The sequence below is a fragment of the Syngnathus typhle genome, linkage group LG5 (assembly GCF_033458585.1).
Source record: "Syngnathus typhle isolate RoL2023-S1 ecotype Sweden linkage group LG5, RoL_Styp_1.0, whole genome shotgun sequence".
NCBI lineage: Eukaryota > Metazoa > Chordata > Actinopteri > Syngnathiformes > Syngnathidae > Syngnathus > Syngnathus typhle.
In genome coordinates, this window is record NC_083742.1 from 2,592,857 (window position 1) to 2,616,636 (window position 23,780).

Genomic DNA, 23,780 nt, shown 5'->3' on the forward strand with positions numbered 1-23,780 from the left:
TGCGCCCCCATGCGGTTTAACGTGAAAATAACATGTGAAGTGATCAACTATACTAGTAATGTGTTAATGATCAAGTAAAAATTTGTGAATAATTTCACATAGTAAGTCGTATGAAAAAAAATCACGACTTATAGTCCGAAAACAGACATAAAAACATGCTCAGCTACCACAAACATCTTTGATGGGACATCATCTATAGGGCTTAGAAATGCTTGTAATAGATTTATTTAAAAAAGAAGAGTACAATTGGGGCTGCATGATATTGTAACCATGTTTAAATATCTTTGAGGAAGATACTTAACTCCCATGTTGCTCATGCAGTGAATGAGGAGTTGGTCTGGCTCTGTGATAGTGGTTCTTTCCCTGTATCACCAGTGCCAGAGTTTGGTATGCATTGCGACCAGTAAGTCATTCCCAGTGAGAGTTGCCCTTTGTCACCCATTCTGTTCAGAACTTAAATGTTCATAACATAATGTCTAGGTGTAGCCAAGGCATTCTTGCCCCTAGTGGAGGAGTTAAAGTATGTAAGGTCTTGTTCATGAGTGTAAGAGCAGGACAGAGCATGAGATCGACGGGCGGATTGGTGTAGCATCCAATGTAAAGTGAACTCTGTGGTGAAGAAAGAGCTGAGCCGAAAGGCTCTTGATTTGCTGGCCGATCTACATTCGTACTCACTTATGGCCACGAGCTATTGGTCCTGACAGAAAGAACAAGATCCTCGGGATACAAGTGGCCAAAATTAGTTTTCTCCACAGGGTGTTCGAGCTCTCCCTTAGAGATGAAACGTCTCCATCTATATATCATATACATAATGCACCTTCCCCAGTCTTCTCACATTCTGGTAATTGCTTAATTTACAAAATAGGATGGGGTGATGTATTTTGTAATTCCTTGAAGACAAATAGTTGGATCTCTGATGTCCCTGCCATTTGCCATTGTAATTGAAGCAGTCTTGCATTGTGATCAATAAGAGAAAGTACTAAATTTGTACACCTTGTTTCTCTTGAGTTTGCGTTAAGCAAACCGAATGTGGGCAATCCAAATGATAAATGTTATATAACCCAAAAGACAAATATCTTTTACTGTATAAATCTAGGGGTGGCTCCTGAGTGTGTTAAAACATCTGAAAGTGCCTTTGGACTTGGGTTACCATCACATCTTTCTCTACACCATAGAGAGTCATTACTGGTGGATCCTGAGGTACACGCATTTTGAACATGACATTAACATACTATGAACTTTTATTAACTTTTTGAGATGATCTCTTCTGCTTACTGTCTCACAGAGGGTTATAGAACGTTCGTATGTGTCTGGGGAGTTCTTCAACCTGTACCTTCATCAGAATTACCTGGACTTCTTCTCTGAGGTGGAAGACGTCCACAAAGCGAGCGAGTATATGTCAGATGCTGACCTCCTCACATCAGATTGGATGGTTAGCTCTCCTTTCTCTCTATTATCAGTAGGGTAAAACTAACCTCTCTCATGACGGTCTAACCCCAGCTCACATTCGATATGAGTAGGTGAACAAGCCAATGCTTGGTAAATTCCTCTCCTCTCACTTAAATATTGTACAGAGAGTGAGATCAACCGGAGTCAAATTCCTTGTTTGGCATGCACAAACTTGCCCAATAAAGCTGATTCTGATCATCTCCTCTCCTCCCTTTCCCTTTCCCTTTCCTTTAAGCTCAGACTTTGTGTATGTATCTGCTTTATTTTTGCACTGGTCTGTCCTCAGAGTAGTAATACTCTGGACAAATACGCGTCTGCAGTGGCCACCAGAGGACTTCTTCACACCAACTCTCAACAAGTAGCTGTTGGCTTCAGACCACTTCACAAACCCAACTGGTTGCTCGTCAACAAGAAGGTAGGACTGAGGCATCAATTGTTGTTCATTATACTGTGTACATATGTAATACTTGTAAATACTTCTTAGTGGACTCATGACTATATACCGGTGGTTCTTAACCTTGTTGGAGGTACCGAACCCCACCAGTTTCATATGCGCATTCACCGAACCCCTCTTTGGTGAAAAAATAATAATTCAAGACATCAATGTTTTCACTGGTGCACAAAATGAGCTGTGCATGAACATCCCATTGTTCAAAGAACAAAACCAACAAAATGCATGAACTCCAAACAAGAGAAGAGGCTCTGCCGAACGCTTGAGACTGACTCACCGAACGCTTAGGGTTCGATCGAATCCAGGTTAAGAACCACTGCTATACACCGTATTTTCACGACTGTAAGGCGCACATAAAAGCCTCTAATTTTCTCAAAAAACGAAATTGCGCCTTTTAATAAGGTACACCTTTTGTGTGGACTAAATTCAAAAATCTGTAAAGTTGTTTTGTGTGGCTTCCGTAATATACAGGCGTAATATCAAGACCTGATGAGCCAATCAGAGGACATTGTGTTTTACGTACGTAGATCGGGACAAAAAAAACCAACTGAGGACTAGACGTAACACGTAGATGAGTACGTACCTTCGCCGCCATTGGTAAATAAATACTATTGTTTGTGCAAATCTGTAAAGTTGTTTTGTGTGACTTCCGCCACGCAGAGACATAATATACAGGCACGCGATAACCCAATCAGAGGACACTACATTTTACGTAGTTTGGGGCGGTAGACCAATCAGAAGACTGGACGTGACAAGTAGAGGAATACGTACCTCCGCCGCCATTGGTATATAATACCGTGCAAAGTACGTACCGCCTTCGCTATTGTCAGATGTCGAACTGTTTAATTTGGATACAGAAGATGAGGACTTGGACGGATTTGCGTATGAATATCGATTAACAATAATGTGAGTAGAGTAGAGTACATGGTTAAACAGTAGAATAAAGTACAACCGAACCCACTGTCTTGCTCCTGTGACTTTTTTTTTGTTTTTGTTTATTGTAAATCATGGCATGCATGCGCTCTATAATGCGGTGCGCCCTATGTGTGGATTAAATATAAAATAGACACCGTAATTTAGTCTGCACCTTTTAACCCGAAGCACCTGATGATCCTGAAAACACGGTACTATGATGATGCTTTCAGGGGGCACAAAACTGCACTGATGAAACATTATACACAAACAAACCAAGCCAATTTGAGAGATTATTAGGTTTTAAAGCACTTTCCAGAGTAAGCCATTTTGGAAAAGACTCCCCCAAAATATCTGTCTTGCTTAAGTGTGTACACATTGTCTCTACAATGAATTGCTATCAAAATCTCAGCAGAATTTTGTGATTGTCGAAGCCGTGTTTTTTTATTTATTTTATAAGCACTCTAATCCTACAAGCTCCCCAGTTCTACTGTGGGCAGGTTACACAGGCAGCAACAATCTGGTTAAAAAGAATAAAAAACGTTTTATTGCCGTAATGCTTTCATGAGAAGTTAATACTAATTGCTATTATAAAATGGAGTCAGGAATGCCCAAAATAAGTGCTTAAGTGCACAGTACAGTTTTCACACAGTTGGTCATAAACAGTATGAGGGCAGAGAGCAACTAGTTAAGAACAAAATATTTGTATTTAATTAATATGGAAATACGGAAATTAATGGCTCACAGCTGACTTCAGCAATGACCAGGAACTGGAGGTCAAAAACCGATTGATACCAGCAATGTTATTTGAATGTATTTGCACTATAATAAAACAACCGGGGACGAAACGTGACACTTTCTCAATCAAATTTTTTTTTATTAATCAGCTTTTTTTATTTCCAAGTCATGAAAAGTACACACACAGGATGACATGTTAATATCCCAGAGCTCTCAAATAATTGATTATGTTTTTTTAAGTATATGTCGAGATCAAAGACCTTGACAATTTGTCATTGACCAGTGCGGAAAAGTTTATATACACACCATACAATATTGGCCAAATATGCCTTATTTCAGAACAGTAATACAGAAGCTCATGCCTTAAAATACTATTTAATTTTATTTATATACCACCATAAACAAGATCTAAAAAGCAAGGGCTGTACAAGAAACACATTGAACTAGAGGTGCACAGGAGACACTTGCCCTCCCTTCTGAACCATTGGGCGAGCATTCAAAAGCATAGAAGGGTTTACACTGCCCTCGGGAGGAAACTGAGCCGTGACAGTATGTTTATTGCTTATGTCCCACATGTCCATCGTCCCTCAGGTGGAGCAGATGTCCTGGGCCGGAACAACATACTTCATAGTCATCTTGTACTAACTACTTATCTGCAAGTGGTGGCAGTCTGTATTACACTTCATAAAGTCACTGTAACCTTGCAGGACCTGGACGGCTTAACTGGACAGTTGCCTCTACCCTATCCCCTTTTAGGGGACTTAAATGCACATAATCCTGTGTGGGATGGAAATTGTTTGAATGCTACAGGGAGGACTGTGGAAGATTTTATCATCAAAAATGACTTATGCCTGTGGCACGTCGGTCCCTCCTCTTATCTACATCAGGACCATGATACTTATTCTGCAATCAAGTTATCAATTTGCGATCCTGACCTCTTGCTCGACTTCTCTTGGCGATCCTTGGATGACTGTGGGAGCGATCATTTCCTCTTGATCATGACACCTGCTGGAGCAGATATGCTGCTGTTCAGACCTCCAAGATGGCAACTTAAAAACAGCTGGAATGTCTTCCAACACCTTTGTGATACCCACCTTGGCCACTCACCCTGGAATATTAAAAATCCTGTTGGGCACTTCATTGAGACGTTGATAGTAATTGCGGAGGAAACTGTCCCTAAGACCCCAGGACACCCCCACCCTAGGTCCAACCCATGGTTTGATGGCCACTGCAAGAAGGCCATTGACTTCCAGAAGAAGGCAGAGAGAATGTTTAACAAACATCTGACGGGAAATCCCATCAAATTGAAGATCTGCCGGGCTCCAGCACGAAGGACTGTTAATGAGTCTTAAGATCAAAGCTGGAGACAATACGTTTCTAGTCTTGCATCCGATGCATCGTGGTGTTTTATTTAATGATGAAGGTAAAAAGGGGCACCGTGCAAGTTCAGCACTTGAAATGTTAAGATGGACTTCTTACAACAAAGGAAGAGATTGTTAACAGGCTCGCTGAAACGTTTGTGAATGCCTCTGTAGATAATTGTCGACCTGAATTTCAAGGTTCGTGCCGGAAGGAGGTGGGAAAGAACTTGAATTTCCTATCAGATAATACAGAACCTTACAATCAGCCTTTCTCAATGGATGAATATCTCTGTTCCATAAGACTCTCCAATGACACTGTAGTGGGCCCTTATGTGATCCACTATCATGTCTTGAAACACCTGCCAGCTAGTGCTATTGGCCTATCTCCTGACGATATTTAGTGTGAACTGTCTCTCAGGAAATGTTCCTCTGTCTTGCCAGGAAGCAACTATTGTTCCTATCCCTAAAGCAGGCAAGGCTGACCCCACAAACTACCTGTTTATGTAAAACCATGGAAAGGATGGTGAATACCGTTTTTTTTCCATGTATAACGCGCAAAATTTAACTACTGTTTTTTTTCATGTATAAAGCGCAAAATTTAACTAATTTATCATCCTAAAATCTGGGGTGCGCATTATACATGGGTACAAAAAAAAAAAATTTTTTTTTTTTTTTAGATCCGGATATCATACGGAGGCCGCCATTACAGATGCGCTTTCTTCTCTGCTGTTCACTTCAAACACGCTCCATACGAACACAATGCTCTCGTATCAGACGCTTGCTAGATCACCTGCTTGTTTGCTGTCACAATGTACCCTACACAAATCCGAAACATTTCTTCGCTATTGAGTATGCTAGCGCATGCGCAGTGATACTGACCGGCAGAATAACATCCGGTTGTTCCCAAAGATGATCTTTTATCTGAAATAATTTTACGTTTACGGACTTAAGAAGGAGACAAAATTTGGGTGCGTATTATATATACATGGGTACAGGCTTTTTTCCAGCATCAACATGCCATTTTTAGGGTGCGTATTATACATGGGGGCGCATTATACATGGAAAAAACGGTAATAGACTTAGTTTGGATGGTTGAAACAACAGTACATTTGACTGAATGTCAGTGTGGCTTTAGGAAGGGGAAGAGTCCGGTGGACCATCTTGTCCAACTGGAGACTTTTAGACGAGAAGGATTTATCAGGAACATGTGGTGGCAGTCTTCTTTGATCTCGAAAAAGCATATGATACAATATGGAAATATGGCATTCTAAATGATCTGTACTGCGTGGGATTTCGAGGTCATGTGCCCATTTTTGTCTCTAACCTTTTGTCTAACTGGGTACTACCGTTTCGACTCCGCACTTTCAAGAGCTAGGGATTCCGCAGGGCAGTATTCTCTCTGTCATTTTAGTCAGTATTAAAATCAATAGTATCGCGTACGCAATCGGCCAATATCTGTTTTGTAGCCTTTTATGTCCATGACCTCTGTATCTGTTATAGAGGTAAATGCATGAGTACGATTGAGGGACAACTCCAACTATGTATACCGTATTTTCACGTTCAAAAGGCGCACTGTAATAAAAGGCGCAGTCTCAGTTGTGTGCCATGACTGTGTTTAACACACACATAGGGCGCAACGGCTCATAGGGCGCGAGTTTTATATATACAATACACACCCACACTTACCCCTTTAACGTTCTCATGGCGCACTCAACTACGTCCGCCTTACAACAACAAACACACACACGCACTGCAAATCCACGGCCACACTTCCCCCGTGAACGTTCTCAACACATATTTAAAAATGAAGCGGGAGCAAAACTGAGTTTGGTATTCACATTTTTATTACTGGTAATGGTCATCAATTAAACCCATTGAAGTCCTTATCCTCTGTTTCCGAATTGAACAGTGTCAGGGTGGTGCTCACTCTAACTTATTTTGCAAGAACCAAACGGGAGACAAGTCCTTTTAGACACCTGCAGGTGGAGAGTCCACTCGTCGCTGTGCGTTCAGCGATGGTCGAATGAAATCTGACCCTGGCGTCATGCAGGAGCATTTTTTATTGAGAGAAACAGAGTAGGGTTGAGAGTGGGGGTGTGGGTTTGAAGCCCCTGGCCTGCTGATCAAAGCATAGCAGGGGGTCTTTTACGACGTTGTGTAAACAAGGCAATTTTGATTGCTTCCTCTGCAGCTAGTCAATCAGTTGAAAAGATCTTAGCACTTTGTTCTACTACTTTTGTTAAGACAGGACAAGGTAGGTAAATTATTACAGGTTACATTCCAACATAATCCTACGATGAAGATAATCTGTAAACCCTAACATATCCCTCCTGTTTTATTATGTCAATCCCGATCAATCAAACATAAGTAAGAAAATACAATGACAACAATAATTTCCAGTGAAGATGAGGTTTTTCCTTCAATACTCCAGTCCAAATTCTGTATGAGTGAAAAACCTGTGGCTAGATATTATTTTGCAGGAAAAATCTCACACGGTCCGTCTGCCTTAGGCGACCAGAATGTTATCAATAACAACAGTTCAGGATAAAAATTGCTCGTGATTGTTCAGCCGTTGGGGGCTTGGCACGCCCACTGGTGGAGGGTGAGCACAATTCTCAAACCCTTCGCAACTCTGCTCCGTCCGGGGAGAACTTGGAGATATCTGCTGCGTGGTCGTTGTCTTCAGTGGCTCAGGGTGGACTACCTCGCCACCAAGGGGGAAGAGGATTATTCTGCCTCTGTTTGAACTGGGTGCGGGGACGCTGTCGATGGCGGATCTGGTTCCTTGCAGGAACCCTTCACTGGGGCGCACTGGGACAGATGATACTACGTATCTCCTTTTTTTTTTTTTAATGTTTTGGTTGCCCTGGTTACAGAGGCGTTGCTACACTAAAGGGAGGGAAGATTGTGTCTGGAGCAATGCTGATTAGCCAAGGAATGTAGTGTGGTGTGAATTAGCACTTCATTGTCGGCCCGTGACCCCCGCAGAATTTGTCCTCTTTACTCAACCAGCTGTTCTTCTCTCATGGTTGGCTGACTCGTCCTCGAGTGCGATCAGATACAGTTAACTAAAAGGAATGAAGTTTCTTTGAACCAAATAAGAACATTTCGCCTATGCAAATAAGCTCTGCTCATTGTTAGTGAAGGCCTCTTACAGGAACAAAAACACACAGATAACATAAGGACAGGAAGGATACATATGGCTGACAGGGATCAAAAGACATCCCTGTCACTAAAGAGGAAGAACATAGAAAAAGGAAAGTCATAAACTCGTAAAGACAAGGCCTCCAGGTCTGGCAGCCCAAGGCTTCACTTAAATCATTCCAACATTTCCCTCCTGTTAATCACACATTTGCTCGATTTTTACATTACCAAAAACAACCACTTCTCTTGATTTTCAGTTGTCAGATCACAAGTATGAGCACAAATGTTTACACCAAAAAGGATAAATGTTGCGTCATCATCATTCGGAAACACACAGATCTGGGAAAAAGTCTGGAAACTGTCAGGTTTAATTCGCTGACTGAATAACTGTTAAAAGAAGAGCAACAGCAAACAAACCACAAGTGAGACAGAATATTAAGTCTTTTCTCGCGAGGAGTGCAGTACAGATAGCTTACAACACTCTCACTACACTAAATATTTGTATGCACTCCCGCTTTTTTTATTTGGATTTGCCCTACCCACAATCGTAAGACAAGGCCCCTAAAGAAAGCACGTGGGCTTTGCCTCGTAAGCAAAAAATCACCAGGTGTTACATACTGATAAGAACATGTTAGAAAAGGAGTTTGAGTTGAGAAGAGGAAGCCATTGTCAAAACATAGCACGGGATGTTTTACGACCTTGTGTAGGATGAGACAAGCTAGGTTATTCATTACTGGATACGCACCAACATAATCTTACGATCAAGATAGTTTGGAAAACCCTGACTTTAATGGTCACTTGGAGGTTCATCTGGGGTGCAAGACAGCAATGAGGCATGTTGTCTAACAAAGTGGTCTTTGTTAGAAAGGAACTGTCTCGGTAGATGTCTTCTTTTTGCTGAGTTGCCACTGAGTTGCCAGCTGCGTCCTGTCTGACCCAGCCATAACTTTTCTCTTCTGTGGTACATTATAAAAACAGCAAGGCCAAACAGCAAGCATATATTGCAGTAATATTGCGGTAAAGCATTGATTAGAGAACGCATGATAACATATATATACATTTTTTTAACAACTCAATGCAAAACCTGCATCATCATCATCAGCGTTATCATCAACATGCTGGCGTTCAGACGTTAGGCTCACCCGGGCCATCTCGTCTTCCATGGGCGATATTGCTGTAGTGATGAGACGATTAAACAGAGCACGGAGACATGGAATACAACAACATCCACACAAGGTGAGTATAGCAGTAATTGAGGACACAAGGGCTTTATACTTCCCAAAAGCAGTCATCCACTTGTAGTGCTCTTTCATCCTCGTGTTGAGGGATTGCAAGCTTGCAATCGCCTTCGTCAGGCTACCATCAGGGACAGTGTCCTTCTGGATGAAGGTGCAGCATTGTTCTCTGAACATTGCGCAGACCCTTCCTTTCTCAGACAACAACATAACAAGAGCATTGCGGTTCTGGATTGACATTAGGGAAGGCAGGGCTAGCTGTTCGTGCAATGCCTCAAGTCCCGCTTGTGTCCGTTTGCCCAATTTCTGCATGTTGGAATGGATGTAATTTATCCTGTCAACGTTCTTGTTCCTCGTACACCAGCAGCAAATGGAGGACTCCCATCCCGCTTCAATTTGGTCATTTAATTCTTATTAATTAGGAACTCCTCTGGGGACTCTAATTGCATCAATTGCAGTCAGATCATCGTCGCCTCTCAAATTTAAAGACTAACCCCCCCCCCCCCAGCTTTTTCCCAAATCTTGGCATGTCGATACATATACAATTTTGGTTGACTACATTCTCTAAAAGCAATGGTTTATTTTCTTTTCTCTTTTTTTTTTTTCCAACGGATATTGTATAGAACACTCTGTCGCACCTTTCACGATCAGTAGACGTGACAGATTTCACACAATCTTTGGTCAATGGTAACGGTACAACATAAAGAATCGGTCGTAAACCCATACATATGATATTCATTATTTTTTTCTGTCTTTGCAGCTTGTTTTGCCATTAGCAATCGATTGTTTTGTTTACCAGTTACTCTTATAGTCACCTGAAACAAACTATCCACATTCATTTTAGAGATATTAATTCCATTCTTTAACATCTACAGTGGTTGTTGACAAAGTATTATTTATTTACATAACGTTTTTGCCACTGTTAAAGCATTCAGTGTTTATTTTGAAGCCAATTTAATCCATTTTGAGAATGCATCTATTATGACCAGGAATTATAACCCTGTGGATTGAGTTAAGCACATGTAAACAAGCTCTACAATTTTTTTTTTTTTTAATAAATGTTTTGAATATGAATCAAATTCAAGTGTTGTATAAGGCTGACTGAACTGCCCTTTCATCCCCCCTGTTGAGCCATGTGTCTACACCATGTGACAACACCATGGCTCAATATCGCTGGCCATTTGAATCATTTGTATGGGCAGATAATATTGCTGCCCATTTGTATCAGAATTTTTCCTTTCTCAAGGTGACAAACCAATCCACTAAAATCAACAAAATAACTGTCAGCAAATTAATATAATAGTTAATTGTTGTTGTTTCTTAACATTAACTAACTCAATCACACTCTTATTCTCAATTTTTAAATTTAGCTTTGAAATGTCGTTATTTCATAATTTTTCTTCATCCAATTCCAGAAAGCAAGTTCTTTGCATCTCTCAAAATTGTTTCATCAAGGCTAGGCATTAATGCAGTGTGGACCAGTTTCTGCCCATAAACAAATTGCTTGCTTTTTTTTTTTTTTTCACTTCCTATTTTTACAAAATCGTTTTTGTTTTGCGGTGCAAAATCAGATAGACTACAGTCTAATGAATTCTTTAGTGCATCTATATTAGCCAATTTCATCCTTTTAACACATACATAACACTTACAGCACACAGACAACACAAAAACAGCAGAGACACAGCTCACAAACAGCATTAAAAAATGTTTAAAAAAAACACTAAAAAAACTGCTATCAGTGATTCTCATAAAATACGACACTGTTATTATGAATAACCATCTCCATCACTTCAGTGCTTGCAGGTCAGATTAATGAAAGATGTTTATTTTATGAGATCCCATCAAACAGCAAACATTCTGACCAAATATATCATCTTGAAGAATCGGGGAAAGCATACATCCACATAAAGTAATCAAAACGGCAACACGGTGAGGGGTATCTGAAAATCAGAGCAGAGTTTTAACTCACAAACACCTGGTAACAGAGGTGAGGAAACGGGAAACACTTCCTTAAAGTAAGCCTTAAGAACTTTACAGGTTAAGATTTGTCGCAAACAGGTGGTGCATCAATGTCCTTGAGCATCCTGCATTGTTTGAAAATGAGAATGGTCGCTAGTTTCAATCCCGACTATGTGTACAAATCATATTCTAAATGCATTTTTTACAACAAACTTGAGAGCCTCCCCTTCATTTTCAGTGGGAACAGTGTTGTTAGTCTCCCTTTTTTGCTAGTGCGTCATAGTCTGGAGTAAAATTTGTTGTGGCAATTCTTAGGAGAGATCCGAGGTGTTGGTCCGTTTACCTTGATCTGTGACGGGTTGACGTTGATGTGGCTGAACGTCACGTCGCGTACGTCGAGCCAAATTGGCCACTCTTTTTTTAACATTCGGCACTCACTTCTTTTTTCCGGGCCACTCATTTTAATGGAAGGATTCCAGGGGAAGGTTTGTGGGTGGCTTTAGCGTAAAACTGTATCTGAAAGCTCAGCGCGCGAATTACAACAATGCTGTCGTCACAGCCCACGCTCAAAATTCGGAACTGACACAAATAGAGCGCGAGTGCGGCATGTCCGTACTACTGAGTACTAGGGGTGTAACGATTCATCGATACACATCGATTAATCGATATAATGCTCTACGATTTATTGGCATCGATGCTAAACGTAAACATCGATTTATATCGCCGTGTTTGACTTCGGACATTAGACGCGACTTTATTTTGAAATCCAGTTCATTGTTGCTTGCTTCCTCTTTCCGGGAGCAGTGCGCGGCGTTGTGTTGTGAGCAGAGCAGGCACGTGAAAGGGGAGTCGACAACTAGTACGCGGCTCCTGGGCTGGTGCTATGGCTAGTGTCTAAAAAGACGAGGCTTCAAGTCATTCGTTTGGAAGCACTTTGGATTCCAAAGAAAAGATGGCTCAACGGACAAGACACGTGCAGTTTTTAAATCCTGCCATGCGGTGATCAAATATTCAGGGACCACAAATCTCGCCGCACATTTAAAGAAAAAACACGACATCAAAGTTCAGTGTTAAGGTAAGCACTTTGTATACTACAATACTCTTGTGATTTCCTAAATAAAGAGTTTGCAGTACCTTGTTGATTTTGCGTATGAATTATTATAAATCAGGATATTGTTCTATATTTTTTATTTAAAAAAAAAATATCGATCGTAGAGCACTATATCGTGATATATCGGGAATGAATCGCAGCAGGCTTTAAGATATCGGCAAATATCGTATCGTAGTTCTTTGTATCGATATGATATCGTATCGTGACAAAACCCGCGATTTACACCCCTACTGAGTACGTACACGCACTTGTGAGTGTGCACCGAGCTTTCTGACACGGCTTCTGGTAGTAAATGCGCAGGCGAGCGATTCCCCATCTACTGGGGAAACGCAGTCATTGCAGGCAAAATTACCAAAAAAATGTTTAATAATACAATTTATTCAGGGTTGGCGGGCCGGATTAAACGGTCCCGCGGGCCGGATGTGGCCCGCGGGCTGTAGTTTGCCCACCCCTGTTCTAGCACAATTAAACTCTCTCTCTTTTCCAGTCCCTTTGTCGTCCTATCTACACTCTCCTCCAAAACATCAACCACTATCTTCCACACTTCAACTTCCAACTTCCCTTCTACTCCATACTTTTTCTTCCACTTTGGCATGTATTGCATACAATCAAGAAATCTACTCGCCATGAACTTCTCATCTTCTTCAAGAGCTAGAGATTTACCGTTCTTATTTCCCATCTTAATTTGGTATTTTTTAGGTTTATACAATTGTTTTCACTTTTTTTTTTCTCTTTTTCTTTGAGGATCCTCAATGCAGGTTTAAATTGACCTTTCAACAAATTACTAGCCTGTGTTATTGCCGTGGATCAATGCTAGAACTGCTTTTTAGTCAATTTATCACACTCAACAACACAAGTTTCTTATCCCTGCCTACGCGAAGTCCTCTTTTAAAAAAAAAAAGAGCTACTTCATCCGGAGAGGGGACTCTACAACACCCCTTCCTTCCCTAGGAACTAAAGACAACAGTCCTGTTACCCAGCCCTGCCAACGCGAAGTTGTACTCTTTAGAACAGTGGTTGTCAAATGAGGGTACACGGAGGTACTCTAGGGGGTACGTGAGATTTCACAAAAATATATATAAAACAGTTTGAGAACCACTGCTCCAGAAGAGCCACTTCATCCGGAGCGGGACTCTACAACACCCCCTCCTTCCACAAGACTTAAAATCTTCTGTCTTGCCTATTTTTTATGTTTTCCCTGTGCACTTTTACGTTTACGCGTTTCACAACAACACAATCACACAACTTTAGGGCTTTAACTTACTTGTCCCCTGGTTCGTTGCACTGCTGGATCCCGTCAATCCACCTCTGGCAGACGAAGGCAGACCTAAGAAGCTGGCCCAGCGAAGAAATTCTCTTCCCAGGACTTTCTTTTCCAGTTCCTCCTAAAGGACGCTGGCTTGTCGACAATGCAGCACGTTCTGCTCCGTCAGCCAGGATCCCGGGTTTCGGCACCAAAATGTCAGGGTGGTGCTCACTCTAACTTATTTTGCAAGAACCAAACGGGAGACAAGTAAGTCCTTTTAGACACTTGCAGGTGGAGAGTCCACACGTCGCTGTGCGTTCAGCGATGGTCGAATGAGATCTGACTCTGGCGTCATGCAGGAGCATTTTTATTGAGAGAAACAGAGTAGGGTTGAGAGTGGGGGTGTGGGGTTGAAGCCCCTGGCCTGCTGATCAAAGCATAGCAGGGGGTATTTTACGACGTTGTGTAAACAAGGCGACTTTGATTGCTTCCTCTGCAGCTAGTCAATCAGTTGAAAAGATCTTAGCACTTTGTTCTACTACTTTTGTTAAGACAGGACAAGGTAGGTAAATTATTACAGGTTAAACATAATCATACGATGAAGATAATCTGTAAACCCTAACAAACAGCAGCGCTAAATCTTCAACAAACATGCCAGGTTCACTTACAGAGTCACTTTCCGTGCCGTGTGGCTCCTCGGATATGATGCTGGCTTTTACGAAAGCTCGAACAACAGTGCCAGCAGACATGTTAGCAAACTCGGCGTTCACTTGCTTCACTTGTTTTTTCACATCAGCTGTGAGAAGGGCTCGCATATAGTCACAGCAATGGTGATGCGTTGAAAAAAACACCTGGTCTCCTTACATATGTTTGTGTGTATATGTATAGATAACAATGAGACAGAGGACGACAGCGAGTGCTCAAGTGGGACTGTATTGCGTCATGACGTAACACAACACAGCAGTGCCGCTGGGGCATACCATTGTATGTGGGGGCAGGGGTTTTTCCACTCCCTCTAACATCTCCTTTTTTATAGATGTTATTTTATACATTGCTTCTAGCTCCCGCAAAAATTATAAGAAACAAAACTGTGGTGCAGATCAAAGTTTAATTCATTCATACTGCAAATCCACGCCCACAATTCTCCCTCTAACGTTCTCATGGCGCTCTTTAATACGTCCGCCTTACAACAACACACATAGGGACCGCTGCATGATAGGGCGCGCCGCACATTTTGAAGAAAATCTAAGACTTTTATCCATGCCTAATACACGTGAAAATACGGTAAATAAGATCGGTGCTTGATCGATCCAAAATGGCTTCAAGTTCTCTACATTAAAAATTACCTTACTCATTTTTGTCAGCTTAGGTTGCACCTTGATCCTCTGCTCTACATAGATGGAGCAACTATCCAAGTGGTGAAAGAAGTTAAATTTCTTGGGCTTATATACCTTTGATAACAAGCTATCCTTCATTCCACACTTGAAAAGTCTCAGAAAAGATGCCTTAAAACTTTGGATATTTTAAAAGTTCTATTGAGGACAAAGTGGGGACCTGAGTGGCCTGTGCTGCTCCTCCTTTATTGAGCACTAGTGAGGTCCCGTTTGGACTATGGGAGCATTGTCTACGGCTCAGCAAGGAATTCGTATATCCAATATCTGGACACTGTACATCATAAAGGCTTAAGACTGGCCTTGGCAGCCTTCAGAACCTCACTTGTTCAGAGCCTTCATGTGGAGGTGGGGACCCCCCCCCCCCCCTTCAGTTACGACGCCTTAAACTTGCTCTGCAATATGTGATCTAGCTCAAAGCAAAAAAAGGAAATCCTGCTTACCGTACTGTCTTTAACCCCCAGTTTTTGGAATTTCATGAAGCTAGACCCAGGTCCATCAGACCTTTTGGTCTTAACATAAAACCTTTCCTGGAGGACTGAAACATTGATCTGGACAGTCTGCGATCCGCACGTCTGCCCGACTCCCCCTTCGACTTTAAGACGACCTGTAATTGTAAAGGCTCTAATCCAAAGGCAAACAACAATCACTCATCCAAATGATTACCAAGGTGCCTTTTTTGATATACAACAACGTTTTCCTTTACATACTCCCATTTATACTGACAGATCAAACGTTGAGAATTCTGTGTCCTCAGCAATGGTAGTGAATTCCACTCAGTGTGGCCTGCATATTCTTACACTGTTCTACTCTTACAACAGAAGCTAAAACCTTGCTTTTAAATGTTGAGTACATAGAGGAAATCAATGAACTGATCTGACTCTTAATACGGACTCTTAAGTCATGTCTTCAAGCCCTGGAGTTTCTAAAGATGATCACCCGCTTATTGTGGAAATACTTAAGTGGATCATTTGGCTTACATGAATTCGAACATTGTTTTTTTGTTGGGTTCTTGGCCATGTAGGACTAGGCAGATAAAGCGGCTAAACAGGTCTTGAGTGATGTAATTTCTGAGTGTCAGATCCCGGCCTCTGATTTGAAACCTCCACTGTGTTACTGTGTTACATAAATGAGACATGGCAAGCTGAAGATGGTTGTGTGGATAATAAGCTGTATAAAATATGCAACACTGTTAGATGAGCACTGACTCGGTCCTTTTCATGTAGACATGACCAAATTGTGTATACAATCTCAATCTTTTTTTTATTTGCCAAGTTTGAGCATTCCAAACAAGGAATTTGACTCTGGTAGATCTCGGCCTCTGTACAATATTTAGGTAGGTAACAACATTCAGGACGACATGTGCAAAAATTTACAATTATTCTCAACATCCCCTGATCTTAAACTCCCAGAAGGGCAAGGGAAAACTCAAAACTCCTACTAGGGGAAATGAGAAACCTTGAGAAGAGACCACAGATGGGAGGATCCCTCTTCCAGGATGACCGGGTTGCAATGGATGCAGAGAGGACACATAGAACGCATAATATGGACAATCCAAAGGTAAACCATTGAGAGCAGGATGTGATTGCACAGTAATTTGTCTGAGACTCTGAGTGGTGTGAGTTCATCAGAGCGACAGCCTGGGGCAAGAAGCTGTGTCTGTGTCTGCTGGTTTTGGCGCCCAGCTCTCTGTAACGCCGTCCGGTGTCAAATTGGTCATTCTAGATCAGGGGTGGGCAAACTACGGCCCGCGGGCCACATCCGGCCCACGGGACCGTTTAATCCGGCCCGCCAACCCTGAACAAATTGTATTATTAAACATTTTTTTGGTCATTTTGCCTGCAATGACTGCGTTTTCCCAGTAGATGGCGAAGCGCTCGCCTGCGCATTTACTACCGGAAGCCGTGTCAGAAAGCTCGGTGCACACTCACAAGTGCGTGTACGTACTCAGTAGTACGGACTTGGCGCACTCTCGCTCTATTCGTATCAGTCCCGAATTTAGAGCGTGGGCTTTGACGACAGCATTCTTATAATTCGCGCGCTGAGCTTTCAGATGCAGTTTTGCGCTAAAGCCACCCACAAACCTTCCCCTGGAATCCTTCCATTAAAATGAGTGGCCCGAAAAAAAGAAGTGAGTGCCGAATGTTAAAAAAGAGTGGACAATTTGGCTCGACGTACGCGACGTGACGTTCAGCCACATCAACATCAACCCGTCACAGATCAAGGTAAACGGACCAACACCTCGGATCTCGCCTAAGAATTGCCACAACAAATTTTACTCCAGACTATGACGCACTAGCAAAAAAGGGAGACCAAAAACACTGTTCCCACTGAAAATGAACGGGAGGCTCTCAAGTTTATTGTAAAAAAATGCATTTTGAATATGATTTGTACACATAGCAGGGATTGAAACTAGCGACCATTCTCATTTTCAAACAATGCAGGATGCTCAAGGACATTGATGCACCACCTATTTGCGACTAATCTTAACCTGTAAAGTTCTTAAGGCTTACTTTAAGGAGGTGTTTCCCGTTTCCTCACCTCTGTTACCAGGTGTTTGCGAGTTAAAACTCTGCTCTGATTTTCAGATACCCCTCACCGTGTTGCTGTTTTGATTACTTTATTTGGATGTATGCTTTCACCGATTCTTCAAGATGATATATTTGGTCAGAATGTTTGCCGTTTGATGTGATCTCATAAGATAAACATCTTTCATTAATCTGACCTGCAGGCACTGAAGTGATGGAGATTGTTATTCATAATAACAGTGTCGTATTTTATGAGAATCACTGATAGCAGTTTTTTAGTGAATTATTATTTTTTTAATGCTGTTAATAAATGCATTTGTTTTCAAAAAAATTGTTTGGAATATCCATGCTTTACTACCTACTAAAGGCCAAGATCTTTTATGCAATGACCTTTACAGGTCGCTTATATGACTTCACACAACGCCTACGTCCATCTGCTCCTTGTCCGGCCCTCCGGTCCAAATTTAGAACCCAGTTCGGCCCGCGAGTCAAAAAGTTTGCCCACCCCTGTTCTAGATTAACACATAACATTTCTGTGTGAGTTACTGGAACCAGAATTACCTAGGGGGCAATCCAAAGGGATGAATAAAGTTGAGTCCAAGTCTGTCGTTCCTCACCCCTTTCCTGGACTTGGCTGCCTTGATCTGCATCCTTGCCCAGGCTGTCAGTTCATCAAAGTGCTTAATGGAGCGTTTGTAAGATGCTTGTTACATCGTACATTTACCCTCTGAGCGTGCATAGTCTTCCGCCTGATGAGGATTTTAGGCCTCTGGCCACCTGCCTTAACCGGATAAGTAATGAATGCCGCCACAAAGAGAATGGTTGATATGGCAAAGCCCATGGTAATTCCGACCTCCAGTTGCTGCCATTCCGTCATGATGTCATCTGCTGTGAAATACTTGTGGAAGTTAAAGTAGTAGCAGATGATGTCTTTGATGCATCCAGGGATGTGGAAGAACTCCGGAGCGAACTCTACTAGCTTGTGTGGTACTGAGCTGTAGGCATTTGCCAGGTCGAGCAATACCGCAGGCAAGCGGGCGGGCGGGCTCGGTCAGGCAGGCAGGCAGGCAGGCAGGCACTTTATTGATCCCGGGCAGGAATTCAGGAGCCAGCTGTTAGATACAGAAACACAAATAGCTGAACAGATGGACAATGCTAACATCGATAACAGAAGATAACGTAATATTAATGAATAATAAATAGATCAAATGAATAAATAGATTACCGTTTTTTTCCGTGTATAGTGCGCCCCCATGTATAATACGCACCCTAAAAATGGCATGCTGATGCTGGAAAAAAGCCTGTACCCATGTATAATACGCACCCAATTTTTATGAATTTTTTTTAGTGAAATTCTTCTTTCTTTTTTTTTTTTTTTTTTTTTTTTAAGTCCCAATGATCGTCACACACGCAGGGAGGCAATGGGTCCCAGTTTTATAGTCTTTGGTATGGTCTTAACTAGGCTGGATGTAATTCTTTTTGTTGGCGCTGATTTCTCCGACTGCCCATAAACGCACCACCGCGCTCCGTGCGCGCACGGGAAAGAGGCGTGCGGACGTGAAAAAGGCGGCTCTGTATGGGAGAGACGTTGAAGAGGAATAAAAACACCCTTGGAAACCAAAAGTTGCCCCTCGTCGTGACTCGGAGCCGCAACAAATGTTTCGGATTTGTGTAGGGTACATTGTGACAGACAGCAAACGAGCAGGTGATCAAGCAAGCCTTGTCTGATACGAGAGCATTGCGCTCGTATGGAGCGTGTTTGAAGTGAACAGCAGAGACGAAAAGGAATAAGGCAAAGTGGTGTGAAATAAAATATGACCGACCTGTAATACGCATTTTGTTATTTGCTGATTGTATTAAACTATCACATTCATTGTCAGTCAAGAAGAGAAGAGGACTACATTGCTGAAGCCTTCGCTGTATCAAATTGATTTTTTTTCTTCCTCCAGAGTCTTATGTTTGACTCATTGACGTCAAATTGGCGCGCAGCTGCCCTATTGCCTAATTCTTCTGCCACTTCAATGACTTTCTTTCGAAATGCTACAGTATAACTTGCTCTCTTATCCATTCTGATGAAACTGCTAATTAAACCGAACTCTCGCTAATTAGTAAATAGCTGACGTGTCTTGCGCATCCGTTCTGCGCAGCTGACCCATGGTGCGCATGCGCAGTCATACTGCTTCCGCGCATGCACAGTCATACTGCTTCTGCATGACGTCCGGTCCGCGATGGAGATTAAAAAACAAACAATATTTGACAATAACACACCATCAAGGATTGCACCATCGCATCAAACGATGTGTCGTCAATTATGGATTTTTTCGACTAAGTGTGTTGGGACAGGATGGCTGAATGCAATGTGCGATTGACAACAAACAAGAAGAAAGGTGATTACAAGTTTTATTTCGGGGGAGATTTGTCATGTCTCGTCCCCAGTTTTGCTATGTGTCTAGGTTGCCATAGTTTCTGTTTGCGTCGCCCCTCTCTTCCTGTGTCACCTCAATCGATGTAACGTGTTTTGTATTTAAGTCCTGTCTGCCCCTCGCTCACCGTCGGATCATTGCATGTGTTACTGTCATGATGTCTGTTTGCTTTCTGTTCCTGTCTTTGGTAATGTCACCCTGTGTTTTTGTTCCACGACTTTGTCGGTCAGTCCTGTTGTTGGTTTTGTTTTCTAAAAAAAATAAATAAATAAAAAAAAATTAAAATTTTTTGTACCCATGTATAATGCGCACCCCAGATTTTAGGACAATAAATTCGTTAAGCTTTGCGCACTATACACGGAAAAAAACGGTAATAATTAATGGATCAAATATATAAACGATAAACTGTGTCACGACCGTGAGCGCGCCCCAACTCCCGTGACGAGTTAAAAAGTCGCACAGCATAGGGAAAGATTGAACCCTCGCCATGGAGCGAGACGGTGTCAGCAACCTGTCACTGAATCTGCATATCTGCCCAGTGACGATGCTGTACAGTGAATGTTCAGGGTTGTCTTTGATGGACAGTAGCCTAGCCCAGTGGTCCTTTTTTGCGCCACGGACCGGTTACGTGTCAGAAATATTTCGCGGACTGGCCTTTACATAAATAATACACTTATATAAATACATTTATAATAAATACTATATACATACAATGAAACAAAATGATACGACTGGCATGAAAACAAGTATAAACAATATAAACATAAAACTCACCATTACGTTGAATTAGTGGGAGCACTGAGCTTGTTTCTCAGAAACGAGCCGGTCCCATGTAGGCGTAATCGGGGACAATGACACCCGAAGTGGTTAAGGTTTGTCTTTTAATGTAGGATGCTTGGTCTCCATGTGCACAAGCAGTTTTGAAGGCTTCATTGCCTCGTTAGATAGCCTGTCGCCACATATTATGCAGTGGGCTTGGCGTGTAAGAGTCACCTGTGGCGCTAAATCCATATTTTAAGTAGGACTCCAGAAATGTTCTTTTAAAAGCAGCTTTCCTCTTCTTAGAACTCGTAGCCTCTTCTTCTTCCGTCTCCTCGTTGGGCTTTTTTCCCTTTCTGAATAAGCTTTCCAAACATCTCTGTTTCTTGCTCATATTTGCAAGCTTCACAGGCTCGACTGAGGTGCCATGACACGTGACCGAGACGAGCGTCTTGACCTGAACCGACGTATGTAATTGGGAAAGAATCGCCATTTTTAAAATATTTTTCAAAATAAATTCTTACTCATTTTTGCTAGCTTTGCGGGCTTGACTGGGGAAACATATGTGACTGGGACGAGCGCCTTGACCTGAATTAATTAACCAAGTGACCCACGGACCGGTACCGGTGCGCGGACCGGTGGTTGGGGACCCCTGGCCTAGCCAACACCCACTGCTCTGCCACAGACACCAGATCAGGTAGCTTCGTGCCCACATCAAAAGCCGCCTTCTTCACTAGTTTGTCCAGGCGGGAGGGATCCCTCTTGCCCCTCTTGCACACTCCAAACCTCTCTTTGCACGCCTCATAGATTGATAGCAAGGTTAGTTTGCGCTTAACCGTTCCTTGGAGGCAGGGCTGTGGACTCGGTCGGATTTTTGCACCGAGTCCGGCCTCTTGACCACCGAGTCCGAGTCCGGCTGTCCAGTTTTTTCTGTTAATTCATGTGACTGCTTAGTCTTTATTCAAGGCTAATTTAGATCAAAATCTAAATAATTACAACAGTTTTGTGATGGCTTTGTCTTTATTAAACATATAAACGAATACAATAAACAGATACTTTCAAGTTTCAAATCAACGACTTGAGTTTGTTCTTAGGAACAAAATCGCCTCAACCAAGTCAGCCTTCATCGCGCCGCGCTGATCAGACGCAACTGCTTTCACACTGGCTGGTTCGGCTTATATAGGATCCCTTGCTGAGAGCGCGGACGTAAAAGTGAGGCGACGTTCCAATCGGACATCGGATCGATAACATTTTCCCTGCCCTACCAGAGTTGTGCTAGTTCATAACGTAGATCACTCATGGTGTAGTCATAAATGTACGGTTGACAATTTAACCGATAGAAGTGGATACATTGGAACATGACCTACACTCTAATATATTGTTTGACACGGTATTAAATGCGTGGCTTTACAAAAATAGTCATTGAAGCCCACCCTTAGCCCTGAGTGCCATTGGCATGAGGCAAAACGCTTGAAAACACACACTCTCGCCTAATTAAATAACCATTCTGAAACACAGGACATGTAAGATAATATGTTTTACCGTTTTTTTCCGTGTATAGTGCGCCCCCATGTATAATACGCACCCTAAAAATGGCATGCTGATGCTGGAAAAAAGCCTGTACCCATGTATAATACGCACCCAATTTTTATGAATTTTTTTTATGAATTCTTTTTTTTTTTTTTTAAGTCCCAATGATCGTCACACACGCAGGGAGGCAATGGGTCCCATTTTTATAGTCTTTGGTATGGTCTTAACTAGGCTGGATGTAATTTTTTTTGTTGGCGTTGATTTCTCCGACTGCCCATAAACGCACCACCGCGCTCCGTGCGCGCGCGGGAAAGAGGTGTGCGGACGTGAAAAAGGCGGCTCTGTATGGTAGAGACGTTGAAGAGGAATAAAAACACCCTTGGAAACCAAAACTTGGTGATTTCAAGTTTAATTTCGAGGGACATTTGTCACGTCTCGTCCCCAGTTTTGCTATGTGTCTAGGTTGCCATAGTTTCTGTTCGCGTCGCCCCTCTCTTCCTGTGTCACCTCAATCGATGTAACGTGTTTTGTATTTAAGTCCTGTCTGCCCCTCGCTCACCGTCGGATCATTGCATGTGTTACTGTCATGATGTCTGTTTGCTTTCTGTTCCTGTCTTTGGTAATGTCACCCTGTCTTTTTGTTCCACGACTTTGTCGGTCAGTCCTGTTGTTGGTTTTGTTTTCTAAAAAAAGAAAAAGAAAATTAAAAAAAAATAAAATTAAACATTTTTTGTACCCATGTATAATGCGCACCCCAGATTTTACAATAAATTCGTTAAATTTTGCGCACTATACACGGAAAAAAACGGTAATCATTAATTACACCATTATAGCTCAGACATTTATCTAAACACAAATAATTAGTGACGACCCCACAACTATCGAAACACATCAATGATATAAGATGGGTGACATAATCGTCCTTGACATTGGTACATAATGTAAACATTTAGCCTAAGTGCAACTCAACGTGGCCGCATTGATCGTAAGCAGGACTGTGTACAGTATTCCTACGCGCATCCTCAGCAGCATGATGAAAATAAAATTGAACGTATTTTTTTTATTGTCGGACTCGGTGGTCTCGGTCAAAATCAGCACCGGGTCCGGCAAAAATGACAGAGTCCGACCGAGTCCGAGTCCCCGAGTCCACAGCTTTACTTGCCGGGAGTGCTCTAGCACTTCTTTTCAAGTGATTGAGTCTGTGCTACTCATCTTGGTTTTCGCCTTTTGCTACTTGATCTTTGCACGTCTTTCTGGATACTTGCACGGGCTCACAGGCTGTGCGACCCTAGGGGGAAACATTACGAGCGTCCCGTCCCGCTCATTAGCTGCTTCCATCTCCTTTCCTACATTCGCTGAACTTGCCCTCTCAGCATTGCTGGGTCCTGGTGCATTTTGGTTTGTCACCTCTCCTCAGGTCCCTTCCATCTGACCTACCGAAGCCGCCCAGTCATCCTGGATGGGAGTCCTTCCACACTTTCTTTGAATGACGTCACCTTCTGCCACCCGGATTTACACTCCCGGAGAAACTCCTCATCGTTGT

At 42.3% G+C, this 23,780-nt stretch overlaps 1 protein-coding gene across 25 annotated transcripts in view; it reads left to right on the forward strand.

The window, feature by feature from the left end:
* The window catches only part of rad17 (RAD17 checkpoint clamp loader component), a 180,642-nt gene that overhangs the window by 112,495 nt on the left and 44,367 nt on the right, over positions 1-23,780 (forward strand). For 18 of the 25 annotated variants that reach the window (XR_009714352.1, XR_009714351.1, XM_061277641.1 and 15 more), the window contains 3 exons: positions 1,097-1,200; positions 1,286-1,432; positions 1,736-1,864. Coding sequence is in view for 17 of the 25 variants with exons in the window: in XM_061277641.1 (XP_061133625.1) it covers positions 1,097-1,200; positions 1,286-1,432; positions 1,736-1,864 (380 nt within the window). In the remaining 8 variants the exon portion in view is untranslated. Of the gene's footprint in view, positions 1-1,096; positions 1,201-1,285; positions 1,433-1,735; positions 1,865-2,371; positions 2,498-2,560; positions 2,705-4,141; positions 5,458-23,780 lie in introns of those variants that run through there. The other 7 variants (XR_009714357.1, XR_009714355.1, XR_009714353.1 and 4 more) reach the window with 6 other exon arrangements.